Genomic DNA, 22,264 nt, shown 5'->3' with positions numbered 1-22,264 from the left:
AGAGAAGCAAAGGCAGGATTAGCACGCAAAAGGAACTCTTTGATTGTCGGTTAAGTTTGGGGTGATCTTTGGAAGAAAGCAGCTTCAGCGGCAGGCAAATGCAGGCCTGAAGAAAGGAGAGAAGTGAGTAGGAAGGAGATGAGGAAGAGAAGGCAGCAAATAGATTGTTCTTTGAGGAAGTTTAGCAGAAAGGAGAAAAGCCAGGAGATAGGTGGGGGTTGAGGAGGAAGCAGGATTTATGGGCGTTTTGGAGGATAGGAGAGACTTAAGTATGCTTTTCAGCTGATAAAAAGGAAACATTGTTCCATCCATATGATATTTATTTGGTTCCTACTGTGCATCACTAAAACTAATAAACAGTAAAAAAGTAGTCATGGTTTGGGCTCCTAGGAGACTTTTAGAGAAGTGGAGAGGCATTTTTGCTTGACACAATGATCGTAGGATATTATTGTCATTTGGTACTTAAGGCCAGGGATGCAATAAGAGGGACAGCCCTGAAGAATGAAGAAACTGTCTTATACAAAAAAATGTTACCATTGCTTCCCTCTAGTTTAGAAACACTGTTTAGAAAAATGGAAATGTGTTCCAGCCTGTTGGCTTCTTCCTCCTTCATGAAACATAGTTTCCTTTTTATTTTAGTGACCCTACTTTCTCCTGGTTTTCTTCCAAAATCACTGGGCATTTCTCCTCTTCTTTTCTCCCAAATCACTGGTGCTTCCTTTAAGTTCTCTGGAGCTTTGACCTGTGTCTTTTTCTCTATTCTCTTTCCACCTAGTCCCACAGCTTTAAATACCATTTATCTCTCTAATCCTGACTCTCCCATAAGCTTTAGAGATTCATATAACCAGCTACTTACTTGGCACCTTTTACTTGTTTAAAAGGCAAACCTAACGTCCAGAACAGAACTCTTTTTTTTTTTTTTGAGACATTCTCACTATGTGGCCCTTGGTAGAGTGCTGTGCTGTCACAGCTCACAGCAACCTCAAACTCTTGGATTTAAGCCATTCTCTTGCCTCAGCCTCCTGAGTAGCTAGGACTACAGGTGCCTTCCACAATGCCTGGCTATTTTTTGTTGCAGTTGTCGTTGTTGTTTAGCAGGCCCGGGCCAGGCTCTAACCCATCAGCCTTGGTGTATGTGGCCGGCGCCCTACTCACTGAGCAACAGGTGCCGAGCCAAGAGAACTCTTAATTATTTCTCCCAAACTTCTTTCTCATTCATCTTCTTCATGGCAACAACATGCATTCAGTTTTGCTCAAGCTAAAAACCTAAATTACCTCTCATTCTTCTTTCCTTTATCCCTCATATTTAATCTATTAGCAAGTCTTACTGGCTGTGTCTTAAAAATATATTCTACTTTCATCACCACCACAATTGCTATCATGTTACAAATAACCTTTGTCTCTACTGGGACCATTATGATTCTCTTTTGACTCTTGCTTTGACTCTTGCTTCCCTACAGCCTTTCCACAGAGAGTATAAGAGATCGTCTTCAAAAGTAAATCAGAACATGTCTCTTTTTTGCTTAGAACCCTCATGGCTTCCTGTTGCACTTGGAACAAAATACAAACTCCCAGGGCGGCGCCTGTGGCTCAAGGAGTAGGGCGCCGGTCCCATATGCTGTAGGTGGCGGGTTTAAACCCAGCCCCAGCCAAAAATAGAATAAACCACAAAAAAAAAAAAATACAAACTCCCAATCTTAACTTATGGGGCTCTGTATGATCTAACCCTTACTTCTACAGTTTTCTCCAGTGCCATATTTTCTTCCTTGTTATGTTCTGCTTACCTTGGCCTTCTTTCTGCTCCTTCAGTATACCAAGTTATTTCCTAATTTCTTGCTATTCATTCCACCTAGAATACTCTTCCTCAGATAATGTTAATTTTATCTCCTCCTTTCCAATATTTTTACCTCTCATTTCTTATTTAATTGCATCAGTTAGTACCTCCAGAACTATATGATGTAATAATAGTGAATACTGTACATTATTTCTTTTTTTAAACTTTATTCAAATTAATATGAGGGTAAAATATTTAGATTACATTGTTCTCACTTCCAGGGTAAAGTTCCCTTTGTAGAAGAGCCTCTCACTCAGGGGCATTTTATACACCTTCACAATGTGCACATTAGGTGAGATCCCACCTCTTGCCCTCCCTCCCTCTGCCTTATGTACTCCTCCCTGATCATCAGAGAAATGCGAATCAAAACCACCCTGAGATATCACCTAACCCCAGTGAGAAGAGTCCACATTACAAAGTCTCAAAGCTGCAGATACTGGGCGTGGAGGTGGAGAGAAGGGAACACTTTTACACTGCTGGTAGGACTGCAAACTAATGCAACCTTTTTGGAAGGAAGTATGGAGAATCCTCAAAGAACTCGTGCTAGACCTCCCATTTGATCCTGCAATCCCATTACTGGGCATGTACTCAGAAGAAAAAACAATCCTTTTATCATAAGGACATTTACATTAGACTGTTTATCGCAGCTTAATTTACAATCACCCAAATGTGGAAACAACCTAAATACCCACCAACCCAGGAATGGATTAACTAGCTGTGGTATATGTGTACTGTGGAATACTATTCAGCCATTTAAAATGATGGAAACTTTAATCTTTTGTATTAACCTGAATGGAAGTGGAACACATTCTTCTTAGTAAACCATCACAAGAATAGAGAAGCAAGAATCCAATGTACTCAATTCTAATATGAAGACAGTAGATGAGCTAATACAAGGGGGGGATAAGGGGATGAGGGATCAGGAAGAGGGGAGGAGAGAGGGGGAGGGGGGTCACAGTGTATGACACACCTCTTGGGGGTGGGACACAATTACAAGAGGGACTTTACCTAACAACAGCAGTCGGTGTAACCTAATTCTTTGTACCCTCAATGAATCCCAAACAATAAAAAATAATAATAATTCATTCTTTGAAATGAATTCAAGTTGCAACCTATGTAAAGGAGTAACATCAATACCTTTGTTTGGTCAGTTACATCATCCTGTATCTACTAATATTTAACAAGTTAGGTCTTGAGCACAGTCAGTTAGAGGTCAATTAATAGCCATGTTTATTTTCTAGGTAGTCATTGAAAGTATTGCTAAACAAGTCTGATTCATGCTTCATGAGATGTTTTTCTGTTAAGATTTCTCATTGAATCTTCTATCTTGAGAGATATTAGTGTGTACCATTCTACCTAATTTGTCCCTTCTCTGAAACCATTTTAGTATACAATTTTAATTTTCTTAAAAGGAAAAATTAGTGAGTTATTCCTGAATTATCCTTCACTAGAGCAGCAAATGATTTTAAGAACCACTTCAAAGTTCTACCCAAAAATTATATCTAAATTGTGCCTGTCATAATTTTTTTCTCTTTCAATTGCCATTTTAACTCTGCAAAAACAAGATTTTACCTTGAAAGGTCTAAACATTTCAGACTAAAGAACATTCCTTGGTCCACGTGACTTGAATCAACATGAGATGTTAAAGAGACCATCTCTTCCCTCCTCATTAGTATCTCATTAGTACAGTGGTGAGTCAAAAAAAAAAAAAAAAAACAGAAAAGAATATCTCAACTTGGCTATAAGACTTGAATATTTTTACAGTAAAAGTGGGGCATTCTTTGTTCAATAGATACTCATTTGCTGAGGCAGAGCACCTATGCCTACCTCTTTGAGAAATGTTCTATTTCTCTTCACTTAAAGCCTCTCTAATTAAGGAGATATGGGTTTTCAACCTATAGATTAGGAGGTAATTATTGGTTAAATAAAAATATTAACTATAGGAATTATTTAGATAGTAGCACTTCTACAGCTCTATTACAAATCTTTGTTTATATACAGATTTAATCCAGTCAAATATAATTCACAGACATGTATTGTTCCACATATGTTATATTGCAAAAACATAATTGCCTACTTTAAGCTTCTTAAAAGTAATTTCCCATTATTTATTTGATATGCATTTTCCTCATAACTTGCTGCTTTTGTTCTGCTTTTGTTCCATTCCAGCCATGAAATTACCAGATGTCTAATATTTCAAGTCTTCTAGCTCATTTTAGAGAAGCCTTCCTAATTTACCTGAACTTTAGGTTGCATTTTCTTTGTTTCTTTATTGTTGGAAACCATAAACCATGTCATCTTGTATATGTAGATCTCATCAACTTCCATCAAAAAAGAAATAATATAAATTAGACTGAGAGACGAGATTGTGTTGTGGTAAAAATATACATAGTATAAAATTTATCATTCATGAAATTTAGTATATTTGCAATGTTGTGCAGCCATTTCCAATATATAATTCATACACATTAAGCAGTTACTCCCCGTTTCTCTGTCTCCCCAGGCCTTAGCAACCACCAATCTACCTTTTGTCTCTATTGATTTGCATACTGTGAACATTTCATATAAGTAGAATACTAGAATGTGTGGCTTTTTATGCCTGGATTCTTTACATAACGTTTTTAGGTTCATCCATCTAATGGTGCTTTATTCTTTTATAGGACTGAATAATATTTCATGATATGGATATGCCACATTTTGTTTATCCACTCAGCAGTTGATGCACCTTTGGGTTGCCCACACATTTTGGCTATTATGAATAGTGCTGCTATGAACAAAAACACTGTGTACTTGTTTTTGTTTGAACACTTATTCTCAGTGTTCTTGAGCATACCCAGGAGTGGAGGTGCTGGGTCATGTGGTAATTGAGATACGACATTTCTGAGTGAAATCTTACTAAACCAATAAATAGTCCTTTTTTAGAGGTGGGGGTCATATTGTTAATTCTCTTGTTAAGATAGCAACATAATAAGACTCTTTCTGAACTCCTACACCTCCCTAGAAACTATGATATGGGAGTTTATACTAAGAGACTACAAGATGGCATTACCAACCTACACCCAACGTGGGAAACTAAACATTTTTAATATACATTGCCCACTGATATAAAAGTGGTCAAAGGGTGCGGTGCCTGTGGCTCAAGGAGTAGGGTGCCGTTTCCATATGCCAGAGGTGGCAGGTTCAAACCTAGCCCCGGCCAAAAACCAAAAAAAAAAAAAAGTGGTCAAAGGTCCCCAACTTTAGCAGATGCACTTGTATACACCTTCATACAGTGAAGGTTACAGGCAAATAACCAAAGTGTTTCTATATAGCTCTGGGGTTAGCTAAGCCTTAGTCAAATTACCTTGGTTGCCTTTGGGCCACTCATTAAATTTCTCTGTTACAGTTTCTCTCTATCTGTAAAATGGGACTAATAATCCCTGCTTCTCAAGATTGATATAAAGATAGGGCATAGCTTGGAACATAGTTGTCACTTAAATATTAGTTCTCTATTCCTCATGTATTCTTACACTCTTCAAATTAACTATTCTTCAAGGTAATAGTATTTTTCTTCTCACTTTCACTTTCAGGTTAAAATTAAACTGCCAAATACAAACCCTTCTGAAATTAAAATTGATATCCAGGAAACAATCTTTGACCTTCGTACTCCTAATAAGTGAGTAAAACTTAGAACTGTAATAGCATATTATAATATTAATTAATCTTTAGTCAATGTTATTTTTAAAGTATACATAGTTCATTTGCATCACCTCCTAAAGTCTGAAGAGACGTGAAAAATCTAGTTAACCATTCAGATGTCTGATCTACATAATATAAACACAAATATATTTGGAAATATTTAGGCTTTGTTTTACTTTACATCCATACACTTGGAGGGGGTTAATATATAAACCACAAAACATAATCCTTGACATTTAAATATAGTTTGTGACTCAGTTCAATTCAAGTTGGGGGAAAGAGAGAGGGGTAGAGGGTAGGCAACCGTGTGCTTCCACCTAATGGGCACAATGTAAGGGTATATGGCACATCTCCTGGGTACTGGACACAATTACAACAGGGACCTTAACTAACAAATGCAAACATTGTAACGTAATTGTTTGTACACTCATGTTAATCTGAAATAAATAATAAAAATTAATAAATATAGTTTGTGTATCTGTCAGGAAAAATAGTTAGAAGTGAAAATGCCTTGTGTTGTAAGTCTTGCATGTTGTTTTTGTACATTGATTGCGTAAGAGCAATCTTTAAACTTCTTGTATGTCGTGGGACTCTAAGGTTAAATTTGTTTGTGTCCTCTAGAAAATCTACAAAAATGTCTTGTCAGCAATACTTAAAACAAAAATTCTAACAACTGATTTTCTATTAGATTCTCAAACTGTGCGAATACATGTAAAAAGAATACAGAAGATCATGGAATAATTCATTTAAACATTTTGATATTTCCAAGCATAGTTTTGTTGTTACATAGGTTCAAATCGTTTTACAAAAAATATAGCACATACAGCAAGATTTTGATATAAACTGTTTCTATGGCAACATGGATAAAGCAGTCCTGTCTTTCAAAACTAACTCTATAAAGAGGGAATCAATGGAATCTGGCATGTGTTAGATAAAATATCTAAATATCTCACTGCTTCTTTCACTTTTCATCTGGATGTATAGCAGTGAGCACACATTGGTTGATTGTAGTAGTCTTTTATCTGTAACTCATGAACATTTCAAACTGGGTTTGGGGTGCAGGCAGTTGCTGGCACATTTTCCACCTTCCATTATCAGTACCTATAATTCTCCTTTGTTGATCTTAAGGCTTCAAGAAAATAAAAAGTAGATTCCCCCGCTACAGAAGATTCCTATGTGTAAACAATCCAATGTGCATACATAGCTTAATCTTGATTTCTATAGTAGATGCATTTAACCCAAAATGATCTACAGATGAATATGTATCAAATATTTTCTCATTATTTACATCATTTCAAAAATGTACGTATTTCCACAAAATAATTGTCTCCTGTTATAAAAATAGCATTCACTTTTCCTGCTATCTACTTCAAAGAGTATTGTACCCTTTTCATTGAATTTCATATATGCATTTACTCTTCTACATAATCTTTACAAGGAAAGTTGGTTAAATGAACAGTCCATCTTCCATGATATTTGCATACTTGTTAAAAGCACACACATATTTACACACCATGGAGTTAATTTCCGTTTCCCTAGCATCTCTCACTGTCTGCATCAATCATTAGGCAGCTGCTGTGGCTATGCTGCCATTCCAGATATCTATCAGAACCCAGTAAATGAAAGTCTCACACAGAGGTACTTTTCCACATAGAACACAAACTGCACTAGGCCATTTGGATCACAATGTACTTATACATAAAATACTCAGTGCAGAGAGGTAAATGTTCTTAATTAAGGTAGAAAACAGAAGATAGCATTAAGATTTTTATTTATTTTTATTGTTTGGGATTCATTGAAGGTACAAAGAATTAGGTTACACTGATTGCATTTGTTAGATAAAGTCCCTCTTATAATTGTGTCCCACCCCAGGAACTGTGCCATATACTGTGACCTCCCTGTTCTCTTCCCCCGACCCCTCTCCCTGCTCCCTTATTCCTCTACCCCCCCCACCTTGTATTAGATCACCTACTGCTTTCACATTAGAAAGCATTAAGATTTTTAATCACGTTTTCTGAAATACTTCAGCATTTCTTAGAGCCATGCTATTATCTAAAATTGTAGTATCAAAAATGTGTCTTTCTCTATAGCTCATTGACAATCACACCTGCTTTCTTAAGTTTCTAACTTTGACAGCCTATAAATGTATTTATCCAGTCTGAGGAAGATTTAAGAGAGGGCATTCTGTCCATGTATGTATATGGCAGAATAGTTAATTTATTTTAACTGAATTGACCGATGATTTCAGTCAAACAGTAGTCAATTACATTGGAATTATCAATAAAATGCAGGTATTTAGCATTTTACAACCAAAAGAAATAAAGAAATTTACTCAATTCTTAATTTTTCCCCCAACTGGTTGTTTTGGCATGTAGATTCCCAACATGGAGTAGATGAGAAAGAAAAAAGAAAAAAGATGGAAATTGGATAATTTCCCAGAATGTTCTGACTTAAGTCTTCATATGATGTTTCATTATTTTTCTAAGTGAATTATAAGAATATCATAAATTAATACCTCAAATGTAATTAAAAAATACATTCTAAAGACACATACTGTACAAGCTAATCTTTGGTTGAGTGATGGTTTAAATTATTAACTTTTTTTGAAATTTTTTTATTATTAAATCATAGCTGTGTACATTAATGCGATCATGGGGCACCATACACTGGTTTTATAGACCATTTGACACATTTTCATCACACTGGTTAACATAGCATTCCTGGCATTTTCTTAGCTATTATGTTAAGACATTTATATTCTACATTTACTAAGTTTCACATGTACCCTTGTAAGATGTACCACAGGTGTAATCCCACCAATTAACCTCCTTTCAGCGACCTCTCCCCTCCCTTTTTCCCTTCCCCCTATTCTTAGGTTATAACTGGGTTATAGCTTTTATGTGAAAGCCATAAATTAGTTTCATAGCAGGGCTGAGTACATCAGATACGTTTTCTTCCATTCTTGAGATACTTTACTAAGAAGAATATGTTCCAGCTCCATCCATGTAAACATGAAAGAGGTAAAGTCTCCATCTTTCTTTAAGGCTCCATAATATTCCATGGTGTACATATACCACAATTTATTAATCCATTCGTGGATCAATGGGCACTTGGGCTTTTTCCATGACTTAGCAATTATGAATTGGGCTGCAATAAACATTCTGGTACAAATACCTTTGTTATAATGTGATTTTTGGTCTTCTGGGTATATACCTAGTAGAGGAAGTATAGGATTGAATGGCAGATCTATTTTTAGATCTCTAAGTGTTCTCTAAACATCTTTCCAAAAGGAATGTATTAATTTGCATTCCCACCAGCAATGTAGAAGTGTTCCCTTTTCTCCACATCCACGCCAACATCTCTGGTCTTGGGATTTTGTGATATAGGCTAATCTTCCTAGAGTTAGATGATATCTCAAAGTAGTTTTGATTTGCATTTCTCTGATGATTAAAGATGATGAGCATTTTTTTCATATGTCTGTAGGCCACGCACCTGTCTTCTTCAGAGAAGTTTCTCTTCAAGTCCCTTGCCCAGCCTGCAATGGAATCACTTGTTCTTTTCTTGCTGATACGTCTGAGTTCTCTGTGGATTCTTGGTTATTAAACCTTTGTCGGAGACATAACCTGCAAATATCTTCTCCCATTCTGAGGGCTGTTTCCTTGCTTTACTTACTGTGTTCTTGGATATGCAGAAGCTTTTTAGTTTGATCAAGTCCCAGTAGTGTATTTTTGAAGCTGCATCAATTGCCTGGGGGGTCCTCTTCAAAATACGCGCCCAGACTGATTTCTTCAAGGGTTTTCCCTGCACTCTCTTCTAGTATTTCTGTAGTTTCATGTCTTAAGTTTAAATCTTTAATCCAGTGAGAGTCTAGCTTAGTTAATGGTGAAAGGTGTGGGTTCAGTTTCAGTCTTCTATAGGTTGTCAGCCAGTTCACCCAGCACCATTTGTTAAATAGGGAATCTTTTCCCCACTGAATGTTTTTAATTGGCTTGTCAAAGATCAAATAACGGTAAGTAGCTGGATTCATCTCTTGGTTCTCTATTCTGTTCCAGACATCTGCTTCTCTGTTTTTGTGCCAGTACCATGCTGTTTTGATCACTATCGATTTATAGTACAGTCTGAGGTCTGGTAGCGTGATTCCTCCTGCTTTGTTTTTATTTCTGAGTAATGTCGTGGCTATTGGAGGTTTTTTCTGATTCCATATAAAATGAAGTATTGTTTTTTCAAGATCTTTAAAGTATGACAGTGAAGCTTTAATAGTGATTGCATTAAAATTGTGTATTGTTTTGGACAGTATGGACATTTTAACAATGTTGATTCTTCCCAGCCATGAGCATGGTATGTTTTTCCATTTGTTAAAATTTTCAGCTATTTCTTTCCTTAGAGTTTCATAGTTCTCTTTATAGAGATCTTTCACGTCCTTTGTTAGATAAACTCCCAAATATTTCATCTTCTTTGGCACTACTGTGAATGCAATAGAGTCCTTAACTGTTTTTTCAGCTTGACTATTGTTGGTATACGTAAAAGCTACCAATTTATAAATGTTGATTTTTGTAACCTGAGACGCTGCTGTATTCCATGATCACTTCCAAGAGTTTTGTAGTAGAATCCCTGGTGTTTTCATATCATCTGAGAAGAGCGAATCATATCATCTGAGAAGAGCGAAAGTTTGATCTGTTCTGACCCTATATGGATACCCTTGATTGCCTTTTCTTCCCCAATTGCGGTGGCTAAAACTTCCATTACAATGTTAAAGAGCAGTGGAGACAATGGGCAGCCTTGTCTGGTTCCTGACCTGAGTGGAAATGATTTCAATTAACTCGATTCAATACGATATTGGCTGTGGGTTTGCTGTAGATGGCCTCTATCAGTTTAAGAAATGTCCCTTCTATACCAATTTTCTTAAGTGTTCTGATCATGAAAGGATGCTGGATATTATTAAAAGCTTTTTCTGCATCCATTGAGAGAATCATATGGTCTTTGTTTTTTAATTTGTTTATGGGCTGAATTATACCTATAAATTTACGTATATTGAACCAGCCTTGAGACCCTGGGATAAAACCGACTTGGTCAAGATGTATAATTTGTTTGATGTGTTGCTGGATTCTGTTTGTTAGGATCTTGTGAATATTTTTGCATCTATATTCATTAGTGATATTGGTCTTTAATTTTCTTTTCTTGTTGGGTCTTTTCCTGGTTTGGGGATCAGGGTGATGTTTGCTTCATAGAACATGTTGGGTAGTCTTCCTTCTTTTTCGACATTTTGGAACAGGTTGAGTAATATAGGTACTAATTCCTCTTTAAAGGTTTGGTAAAATTCTGATGTGAAGCCATCTGGTCCCGGGCTTTTCTTTTTACCGAGATTTTGTATGGTTGATGCTATTTCAGAACTTGAAATTGGCCTGTTCAACATTTCCACTTGATTCTGGCTAAGTCTTGGAAGGTGATGTGCTTCCAAGCATTGGTCAATTTCCTTCAGATTTTCATATTTCTGAGAATAAACTTTCTTGTAATATTCATTAAGGATTTTTTTTAAATTTTTTTCTATTTATTTATGTATTTATTTATTGAGACAGAACCTCAAGCTGTCACCCTGGGTAGAGTGCTGTGGCATCACAGCTCACAGCAACCTCCAACTCCTGGGCTCCAGTGATTCTCCTTCCTCAGCCTCCCAAATAGCTGGGACTACAGGCGCCCGCCACAACGCCCAGCTATTTTTTGGTTGCAGCCATCATTTTTGTTTGGCGGGCCCAGGCTGGATTTGAACCTGCCAGCTCAGGTGTATGTGGCTGGAGCCTTAGCCACGTGAGCCACAGGCACTGAGCCCGTTAACGATTTTTTGAATTTCTGAGTAGTCTGTTGTTATTTTGTCTTTGTCGTTTCTGATTGATGAGATTCGAGATTTTACTCTTTTTTTTCCTGGTTAGGTTAGCCAAAGGTTCATCTATTTTATTGACCTTTTCAAAAAACCAACTTTTTGATTTATTGATCTGTTGTATAATTCTTTTGTTTTCAATTTCATTTAATTCTGCTCTAATTTTGGTTATTTCTTTTCTTCTACTGGTTTGGGGGTTGGAATGTTCTTCCTTTTTCATTCTTGAGATGTCCCATTATGTTGTTAACTTCCTCTCTTTCCGTTCTCTTGAGGAAGGCTTGCGGTGCTATAAATTTCCCTCTTAGGACTGCCTTTTGCAGTATCCCAGAGGTTCTGATAATTCGTGTCTTCATTGTCGTTTTGTTCCAAAAATTTGGCAATTTCCTTCTTAATCTCATCTCTGATCCAACTATCATTCAGCATAAGGTTATTTAACTTCCATGTTTTTGCATGAGTACGCAGATTCCTGTTCTTACTGAGTTCAACTTTTATTCCATGGTGGTCCGAGAAGATGCAAGGAATAATTTCTATTCCTTTAAATTTACTGAGGTTAGACTTGTGACCTAAGATGTGATCAATTTTGGAGTATGTTTCGTGGGCTGATGAGAAGTATGTGTATTCAATTTTGTTGGGATGAAATGTTCTGTAGATGTCTGCTAAATCCAAATGTTGGATGGTTAGGTTTAAATCTAAAATTTTTTTGCTCAGCTTCTTATTGGAGGATCTATCCAACACTGCCAAAGGAGTGTTGAAATCTCCGACTATTATGGAGCTGGAGGAAATCAAGTTGCTCATGTCTGTTAGAGTTTGTCTTATAAATTGAGATGCATTCTGGTTGGGTGCATAAATATTAATAATTGAGATCTCATCGTATTGAGTATTACCCTTAACAAATATGAAGCGACCATTCTTATCCTTCTTTACTTTTGTTGGTTTAAAGCCTATTGTGTCTGCAAATAGAATTGCAACACCTTCATTTTTCTGATTACCATTTGCCAGAAAAATATGGACGACCATCCTTTAACCCTCAGTCTATATTTATCTTTTAAGGTAAGATGTGACTCTTGTATGCAGCAAATATGTGGCCTGAGTTTTTGTATCCAGTCAGCTAAACTGTGCCTCTTTAGAGGACAGTATAAGCCATTCACATTAATGGAGAATATTGATAAGTCTGGTAAAATTTTGGGTGTCGAGTTTTTCCAAAGTCCCGTGGACATTTTTAATCCTTTTGCCAATGTGGAAGTTGGAGTTTGATCAAAAGTTTCTGAGTGAGTTTACTTTTGTGCTAGAGGATTGGGCCGGTCATTATGGAGGATAGGTCTGAGAATATCCTGAAGAGCTGGTTTGGTTATGGCAAATTTCTTCAAAATATGAATGTCATTAAAGTATTTAATTTCTCTATCATAAATGAAACTCAGTTTAGTAGGATACAGGATCTGTGGCTGAAAGTTATTTTGCTTTAGGAGATTAAAACTCGATGACCATCCTGTTTTGGCTTGCAAAGTTTCAGCAGAGAGATCTGCAATCATTCTAATATTCTTCTCTTTGTAGGTAATGGATTTCTTACGTCTGGCTGCTTTCAGAATTTTCTCCTTCATATTATCTTTAGTGAAGTTAACTGTGATATGCCTGGGGGATGTGTTATTTGGATTGAGTCGTGGTGGGGTTCTGAAACTGTTTGCTATCTGAATTTCAGCATCTCTTGGCATGTCTGGAAAATTCTCTTTCATAATTTCATGGAAATGGGCCTCTGTGCCTTGCGAGGCCATTTCATCGAATTATCCCAGAGGTCTATGAGAATGATCCATTTTTGCTCTCCATTTCTCTTCATCTTTGAGAGTTTGGGAGTGTTCAAAAGCATTGTCTTCAATGTCAGAAATCCTTTCTTCTGCTTGCTCCACTCTGTTACTGAGGGATTCTACTGTATTTTTCAGATCTTTGAGGGTTGCAAATTCTCGCTTCAGTGCATCAAAATCTTTGATGGTTTTGTCTTTAAATTTGTTAAATTCTTGAGACAATTTTTGAATTTCTCCTCGAATTTCTAATTCCGACTTTTGAATTGCTCCTTGAATTTCGAATTCCAAATTTTCCTCCATTCTATTAATCTTGTTTGCAATCCAAATTCTGAATTTGATTTCTGACATCTCGACCAGCTGTTTATGAATGGGATCTTCAGTTACAGCTGCCATATCTTTCCTTGGGGTGGTTGATCTATTCTGGTTATTCATGCTACCAGAGTTTTTCCGCTGATTCTGCCCCATGATTATTTAACACCATTTGAGTTTTCCCCTGGAGCTTTGTCAAGAACCTGTACAGTGCTATGGCCTGAGAAACTGGGAACCTGTTTGGTGTGATGGGGCTAAGTGGTTCTGTCTTGTTTTCAGCTGGTCTCTATACAACCTTAGTGAAACAGTTACTCTGTGTTGAAGTCTCAGCTGTGGAGAAATACCAGCAATTAAGTCACCCTGCCCCCCCACAGGCAACACTTGGAAAAGGAAAATCAAACCTTCCTACAACCACACACCCAGGGCACCACTTGAGTAGTCCTCGGGTGATTGGCTCAGTTTAAAAGGTACAAATCATTTGTCTCAGTCAGCACCTGTCTCAGGTGGGAGTGTTTAAAAGGTCTCTGGCAACTGGATCACCAGGGTCTGGTGACAACTCAGATATGACTTGCCCCAGTGTTCCGTGAAGTCAGGAGGACCCACCCAGAAAATAGATTAGTCTGGGAAGGTTGATGCCTCCTTCCCCACCTTGCACCTCTGTCACACCCAGTCACTGATAGCCCCATAGGGCTGTGACCCAGTTGCCTCTAGTGAACAGATACTCCAGGGGTTTGCAACTGCCTGAATCACAAGGAAATCTATATCTGCTCAGCCAGGCCACTGCACTCTGCCTCTATTCAGCAGGGGGAGGTGAGGCCTGACAACCTCGAGCGCTTGATGGAGGCTGGGGGGTGTTCACTCAGTTCCAGCCCCGCCCCTGATTGATGTTACTGACGGAAGAGAACAGAACAATTTTGCGGGAATTTGTTTCTGTCCCTGCTAAATTCCTCTGCAGAAGAGAAGCTGTTTTGAGTTCCCAGAGCCTGTGCCTCAGGCCCTGTCCTTGCTCCTGCAGGTTTGTATTCGGTTAGCTGTCAGTTCTAGCCTCCTGCCTTCCTTTATCTATAGGCTGATGATCCCCTGAGGGCTGGGTGCATCTTAGGCTCAGTAAAGCGTTCCTCTGGGTCAGCCCCGCCCTGGGAATTTCCCGGCTCTGCACGTGCGTTTTCTAGTCCCTGCGCTCCACCCAGGCCAGTACCACCTCAGGCAAACCTTTTACTCACGGGGCCTGCGTTTCAGTCCCAGATCTGTTCCACGGTGATTGCCACCTGAAAAGATGCCCGGCCTCCTCTGGTTGCCCAGGGAGACAGGGGGTGTGGCTTTGGAATATCTAGGAATGAGCCCTATTGTTGCCAAAAATGGCTACTGGTCTGTGCCTCGGGGCACTGCCACTCTGGTGTGGTTCCCTCTCAGCTGACTGTCCTCTCCTCACTCCCATGCTGCAGAATCAGCACTGAGCAGCTGCAGTCTAGGTCCTGTCCACACCCCTCGAGAAATCACCCAAGAATCTGGACTCCTGGGGTACAGGCCTCCAGACCTCAGAGTGAGAGTGGAAGGGAGTGCTGGGTGCTCAGAATTGCAGGTAGAGAATATATACAGTTGTATACAGTTTTATGCCTGGCAGGAGAACGCCGTGGCACCCTAGTAGGGGAGGTAGGTCCAGTTTTTAGAGGGTCTCTCCTGTGGAGTGTAGTGGGAAGACCTTTGAACTCTGCTTGTTTGTTTGTGGGGTACTCCGAGCTTTTCTCATGGGGGAGGGGACTCCCGTCTGCTTGGTGATGGATTTTGCACCTTTTTTTTGTATCCTTCGGGTCGCAGCTCGCCTCAGCGGGGTTGATGTGCTTTCTTCAAACTTCTCTCTTGGTGCAGCTCTAATCCACCAGGTTACTTGTTAAATTTCTGTCCTTTAACTCTCCTTCCGGATGGGAGCCTCTGTGGAAAGCTGGTTTCAGTCAGCCATCTTGTCTCCACCCCCTGAAATTAACATTTTTGCTGTACTTCTTTAATTCAGATTTATTGAGAGTTGACTGATATTCAAAGATACTGATACCTAAAAAAAAGCTTTCTAAGTGAAATAGTTGAATCACGGCTCAGTAGCTATTTCTGCATTTTCTTTGAAAATAGTTATGTTTCCTACAGAAAACCTTAAAAAGGACATGTCTATTTTTAACCCAGATATGTAAATCAAATAATTCTGTTAACTACATAAAATAAAATCTGCATTATGTGAATATGCGCAGAACCAGGTTTTCCTTTATTTAAATCTCCTGCAAGCAACATCAACTTTCTAATATAAATATAAGCATGTAAGCCTCTAAACTTGAATTCACTATAATTTTTTAACTTTCATTTATTATTATTTGCATTTAAAAAATTTCTAATGGAAATTAACACTGGATGAGCAACTGATCAGTGCCTATAGACTGTTACTTCTTAAAAAGCAAATACATTATCTTTTGCAAAGGCAGAAATATTGGGTTTAAATATTTCTTCATATTTTCTAATACTGATCTGTGGTAATTATTCAAATGTTATTTTGTGGTGACCTGAACACTTGCTTTTCATTCATGTATTTAGTCACTCAACAACCATTTCTAAAGTCTTCTGCTAGATCACTAGGGGGCCACCAAGATAAGATATGGTTTTGTCCTTTAGTGAATTGTACTTGGATAAGTATTTTTAGAATTTTTATTTTGTTTAAATATAAATCTCAGTACAGACAAGACGGTGAAACTGACTAGACCAAAATGTTTCCCTTTTCTTAAGAGCCTAACTAAATCTCACAGTTCTATTGTTCAACATTTTAGTATGTGAAACCATACTACTCAAAACTAGACAGAAATGCAGGGATAGATGGATCATTCCAATGGCCACTAACTGTCTCTTTTGAATTTATTTCTCTCTGGACAGAGAAGTGCACATTATCATTGGAACTCCTTCTTCAGCTGATTTATAGTTGTCTTTTAGTGCAATGAAACTACCACACTAAGCTTTGCTTTCTTTTTAAAGTGAATATATTATCATTTATAGAGTAAGGGATAAAGTAAATCTAACTCTAGTACAATCTATATTGTAAACAGCTTTAAAGAATGGACTCTAAACATTTTTGCACTCACTTTTTTTTTGAGATGCCAAATTGTACAGGCTACATTAATATACAACATGGTTTAATTACTTCAGGTGGAGGGGTGGGGTTTCTCTTACCCCATCTGGAATGGAACAAGAGACACAGAAAATTTCTCCTTTAGGTTCCAGAAATGTGTGATAAATACTTTTAATGAGCTTAGTCTCCTAAAATTAGGTTTTTGCAAATGAACTAAAGAGGGCATTGATTTACAAGGCATTTGTTTTCAAATACATACTAGTTCTCTATTTAAGTACCCAATAAAGTGTCCCTTACAAAAAACCCAGATTCTTTTACTGATTTGGATATTACACTTTCTATAAGAGCCTTCTGGCCACCTTTTATAGATACTCAGACCTACTCTACTGAGAATGCGAGGTAACAAGTGTTTCAAGCATTTAATTTTCTTCCAAAACCAGCACGTGCTGACCCCATGCATAATTCAGATTCATACCACAGAATTATGGATGTTTCATCCTAGCAATGCATCCAAAGCATACAACTATCCAGCAACTGAGCCATAAACCACAAAATAAACCTAACAATCTATCACAGACCATTTTTGTCAATGTGTAGTATAAAGAATCAGAAGCAAGCAGAGAGAAGCACTTCCATTGATCTGGTGTTGAAATCATTCCAGGCCAGAGTTTGAAAAACTACACCTGTGGTAGAGACTCAGCTGAAAGCTGTGTTAGCACAAGTGTTTTAGAACCATTCCAATTTTCAGCCACATTCCATCTACACATAAGCTTCTATTTCTGTGCCTATAAACATAGCCTGAGATTGTTTATTCAATGAAAAATGAGGTCAGTTAGGAAAAAAGAAGGGATCCAAAACAACTGATTGGATTTTTAAGGCCAAGAAACTGGTAAACTATTTGTGTTATTTAGGCATATTTTTGATCCAGTATTTACACTGTCTAGATATCCGGGGATTTTGGTTTCTAACATTCTAGTGGTAGGTGTTGCATTCTATTGCCTTATTGAAAGTGATATATCACTCTAGGAAACTAATCCTAAGCTTTTATTTTATTTTATTTTATTTTATTATTTTTTTTGTGTGTGTGTGTGTGTGTTTAAGGAAGCTGCTGATAGCCCTTCCCCATCCTGTGGAATGCAGCAGTGCGAAGGCATTTTACATCCTGGAGACTGAGACACTTGAAGTCACCATAGCCATGAGAAGAGAGTTGGATTTTCTTAATTTTTTATGAAACTACATGAATAAAAGGGTAAAGTGTACTCTTTACAAAAAGGGTAGAGTGGTATTGGTAGCAATTAAAAAACTCTGAAAAAATTGGTTAATGTCAATGAATCCCCAACAATAAAAAAAAAAGAAAAAAAAATTGGTTAATGTTTTATATATCCTGTTTATTATTCTGAAACATTTTGGAAAGGGCAAAAATTCAATTCTAGTGATATTCTGGTCATTTCTATTACTGTGTTAAGAAACATTGTTTTCTCATACTAATGAGCTATTCCACTTTTATGATGATAGCTGAAAAGAATATTTACAGGTTAACCAGATAGATTATTATATGATCAATTACGTAACTGATATATGACCATGAAATGGTTCGTTCACATAGTAGTCTGAAGAACTTAAGCTAATTAATTACACTATGATGCAACCAGTTGCATAGTAATTGGTCATTATTATCACCAGAAAAGTTTATTTAGTTGTCTTTTTATTGATTGGATCAAATGATGTGAGGTATTCTTGTTTAGGCTCTCACTATTATTCTGGAATATACAGATAACAAAGCTTTGTGCACCATACTAACCACATGTTTACTTGAATAAGAAACACTTTTGAGCACGCAGTATTATTTGGCTTCTTCAGTCAGGCTTCCAATGCTTGCATCTAGTTAGGTTAAAAATTTTCTTATGTGCACTAATAATTATTAGCAGTACTGTGTTTACAATTAGTCAGTTGAAAGCCTTGACATTCAAAAGTAATATAAAGAAAAGTGTAAAACATTTATAAATTCCGTTCTCCTTCTTAATGGACATAGCTACTTTTATGAATTGTGCCAATGCCCCTTGCCTCTTTCTATAACTATATTACATAAGTTGATTTCAGAATTATTTGTGAAAAACTTATATTTTAAAGCTTGTGTTATTTGACCTTGCACATTATTTTAGAACTGTGCAGTTACCTGGGAGTAAATTTTGAGAAGAGATGAGCAACTAAAAAATGTTCATGACTTCTATGTGAACTATTAAAAAAATAAATATTCAAGCAGATACTTTTTATTTATTTATTTTTATTTATTTATTTTTTTGAGACAGAGTCTCACTATGTCGCCCTTGGTCAAGTGCTGTGGTGTCATAGCTCACAGCAACATCAAACTCTTGGGCTTAAGAGATTCTCTTGCCTCAGCCTCCCAAGTCGCTGGGACTATAGGCACCTGCCACAATGCCCGGCTATTTTTTTGTTATAGTTGTCACTGTTTAGCAGGCCTGGGCCAGGTTCGAACCCGCCAGCCCCAGTGTATGTGGCCGATGCCCTAACCACTGAGCTATAGGCGCCAAGCCCAAGCAGATACTTTTTATAATTATGTATATAACTACCAAGCATCTAGTTTGTGACTAGATCAAATAGAATGAAAAGACCATTTCGGAAAATAGTAGTTGTGTTAAAACACTAAGCTCTTATAGTGAATTTGACATTTAAATTACCACCACAACTTTCTTCTGTGGGGACAAGAGTTGAAGGTAGGATTAACTGAAAGAAAGGTAGTGTCTGTGAATTTAAGTCTATGATGTTACAGGACCTAAAAGTTCCTACTTTGCTTTCTTAGTATATATTTAAAATTGCTGTGTTTTAAAAACTTGAGAATATACCCTAAAGTTTAAACTCTGGGGCAAGTCTATGCAATACCTACATTTGGCAGGGATCTTGAAAAACAGAATCAATAGGGTACACATAGAGAGATATATGAAGGGAGATTTGTCAGGGGGATTGGCTCATGTGATTATGGAGGCCAAGAAGTTCTGCGACAGGCTGTCTGCAAGCTGGGGCCCTCGGATGCAAGTAGTGTGCCTCGGTCCCAGTTCAAAGGTCTCAGAACCACACAAGCCAATGATGTATCTTTCTGTCCAAAGCTAAAGGTCTAAAAATGAGTGGTAGAGGAATGGAGGGTGCCACTGTACATCCTAGCGTCCAAAGGCTGGGGAGCCTGGAGGAGTTGTCCAAAGACAGGGAAGGAAGAGTGTATCCCAGTTCCAGCAGATAGACCAACACGATCAGCTTTTCTGTTTCTGTTCTCTCAGAAACCCCAGCAGAGTAGAAGGTACCTGCCCACATCAAGGACGGATCTTCCCCACCTATTCCATCCCTATTCCATTCAGACTCACATGATAATCTCCTCCGGAAACACCCTCACAGACACACCCCAAAGTAATGTTTTACCAACTCTAGGTATTCCTAATCTAATTAAGCTGACACCTAAAATTAACCATCACAGTAACATATTTTTTTTCTTCTCTAGAGAATAAGGATGAATCAGTGGAAAATGTATCTCTTTTTCCTATGTTCCAGCCCTAATTATAAATACCATTATTACTCAAGCTGACTGAATATGCACAAGTTGTCCCTGGAAGAGAAGATAAAGCATATTCAGGCCAACTTAAATCGGTCTTTGGTTATGTGGTGCTGTATCAATTATATAATGAAACAGAGCTTTAAGAACAATGAAATGTGATCCAGTGATTTATATCTATCTAGAAATCATCCTACTTTACTTACTGTCCTTGGCCTCAGAAGTAACGACTACAGTGATTATTTTGTTTTGTTTTTAAGCCAATTCACAGGGCTTTCTTCATTTAAAGGGGAATAGTCCACTAAAGCAAGTGTAGAAAAGAATTTAAAAGAAAAATTATCTTGTCAGCATTTATTAATGAATCTTAGCCATAACCAGGAAAACTGGAAGCTGAGCTACAATTGTGTCATAGCATAGCCTACATGTTTCGCATTCATGAACTTCTTTACCTCATTGTTTTTATTCCATAATCTCTAGTAGTTTTGCAGGGATTCAATCATTAATTCATTCATTCATTTAATTATTTATTTATTTATTTATTTATTTTTTGCAGTTTTTGGCCAGGGCTGGGTTTGAACCCACCACCTCTGGCATATGGGGCCAGGGCCCTACCCCTTTGAGCCACAGGCACCACCCATTCATTCATTCATTCACCCATTTATATTTCAACAAATCACTGAACATTTAACCACATGCTTGACACTGTGTTAGGTACTGGGGATGTAGTCATAAGCAAACCAGATGTGGCCCCTGCCCTCATGGAACAGACGGTGTCGCAAGGGAGACAAATAATAAAGAAATAAACACATAAAAATCTGTTTTAAACTACAAGGTCAGACAATTAACTTGGTGAACTCATCCTAGAAAAATTGCTACATACTTCATTTCTGAATATCACTCTAGTCAACACTGAAGGACTCCCCCTGGGGAAGCTATGTACCAACACCAGCACCTAGTCCACACTTCAAAGCAATTTTGGAACTCTTTTTCTGGAATGGCCGTCAGAGCTGCTGTCATATTACACTTGATGTCCTGAATGTCATCAAAATGCCTTCTTTTCAATATTTCCTTTATCTTTGGGTAATGAAAAAAGCCATTGGGAGCCAGATTGAGGAAGTAGGGAAGGTGTTCCAACATAGTTATTTGAAATTTCACTGGCTAAAAACTCCCTCACCGTGTTCATTGGTGAGCTTCCTTGGGACTGTTTTTGGACACACCTTTCTCATGCCAAGATTTTCAGTTAAGATTTTCCTGTTTCTCTATCAGGAAAGATAGAGAATTTTCCTATTTCTCTACCTATCATTTGGTCTGCTATGCTTCTCACAGTCGGCTGATGATTTTGATGCACAATTTGATGAATTTTTGCAATGTGTTCATCAGTTCTGCTCATTACTGGCTGCCCTGCCCTCTCCATCAATGAGGTTTTCTTTCTCCTCAGAAAAGCAGTTAATCCATTTGTACACTGCTGTTTGCTTCATGGCGTTGTCCCCATAAACTTGAATAATAATTTAGCTGGGGTTAGAAATCTAGGTTGACGGATATCTTCCCTCAGAAGTTTGAAGATATTATTTACCTGTGTTCTGGCCGGCCTATACCATTGTAATTTCAAAGTCTGTTGTCTGTCCCATTTTTGTTCCTTGGCAGTTAATCTTTTTCTTTTGTCTGGTAGTTTTAAAGACTTTTCTCTTTGGTTTTTGGCAATTTGACTATAATATGTTTAGATAAGGATCTATTTTTTTTTTATTTTTTTTTACTTGGCACTTGTACTTCTTAAGCCTTTCATCAATTCTGGAAAATTCTCAGCCATCATCTCCTTGAGTATTGCCTTTCTCTGATTTTCTCTATTTTTCTTCTGGAACTCCTCTTAGATAAAGGTAGAACCATTCTATCCTCCATGTCTTTTAACCTCTATCATATTTTCCATCTCTCTTCGTTCTTAATCCTGGGTTGTTTTCTCAAATCTCTCTAGTTCAGTAATCTCAAAATTCTATTTTTTTTGTAGAGACAGAGTCTCACTTTACCACCCTTGGTAGAGTGCCATGATGTCACAGGACTCACAGAAACCTCCAGCTCTTGGGCCTAGGCGATTCTCCTGCCTCAGCCTCCC

General features: G+C 37.6%; 1 protein-coding gene across 1 annotated transcript in view; it reads left to right on the top strand.

The window, feature by feature from the left end:
- The window catches only part of DNAAF6 (dynein axonemal assembly factor 6), a 36,741-nt gene extending 18,867 nt beyond the window's left edge, over positions 1 to 17,874 (top strand). Inside the window, exons 5-6 of the mRNA XM_053580921.1 lie at positions 5,404 to 5,489; positions 17,697 to 17,874. Coding sequence (XP_053436896.1) covers positions 5,404 to 5,489; positions 17,697 to 17,826 — 216 coding nt within the window. The 3' untranslated portion in view covers positions 17,827 to 17,874. The remainder of the gene's footprint in view (positions 1 to 5,403; positions 5,490 to 17,696) is intronic.
- Positions 17,875 to 22,264: the final 4,390 nt, after the last annotated feature.

Source organism: Nycticebus coucang, chromosome X (assembly GCF_027406575.1).
Source record: "Nycticebus coucang isolate mNycCou1 chromosome X, mNycCou1.pri, whole genome shotgun sequence".
Classification (NCBI taxonomy): domain Eukaryota; kingdom Metazoa; phylum Chordata; class Mammalia; order Primates; family Lorisidae; genus Nycticebus; species Nycticebus coucang.
Note: the sequence above shows the minus strand (reverse complement) of the source record. Positions and strands in the feature narration are given on the sequence as shown.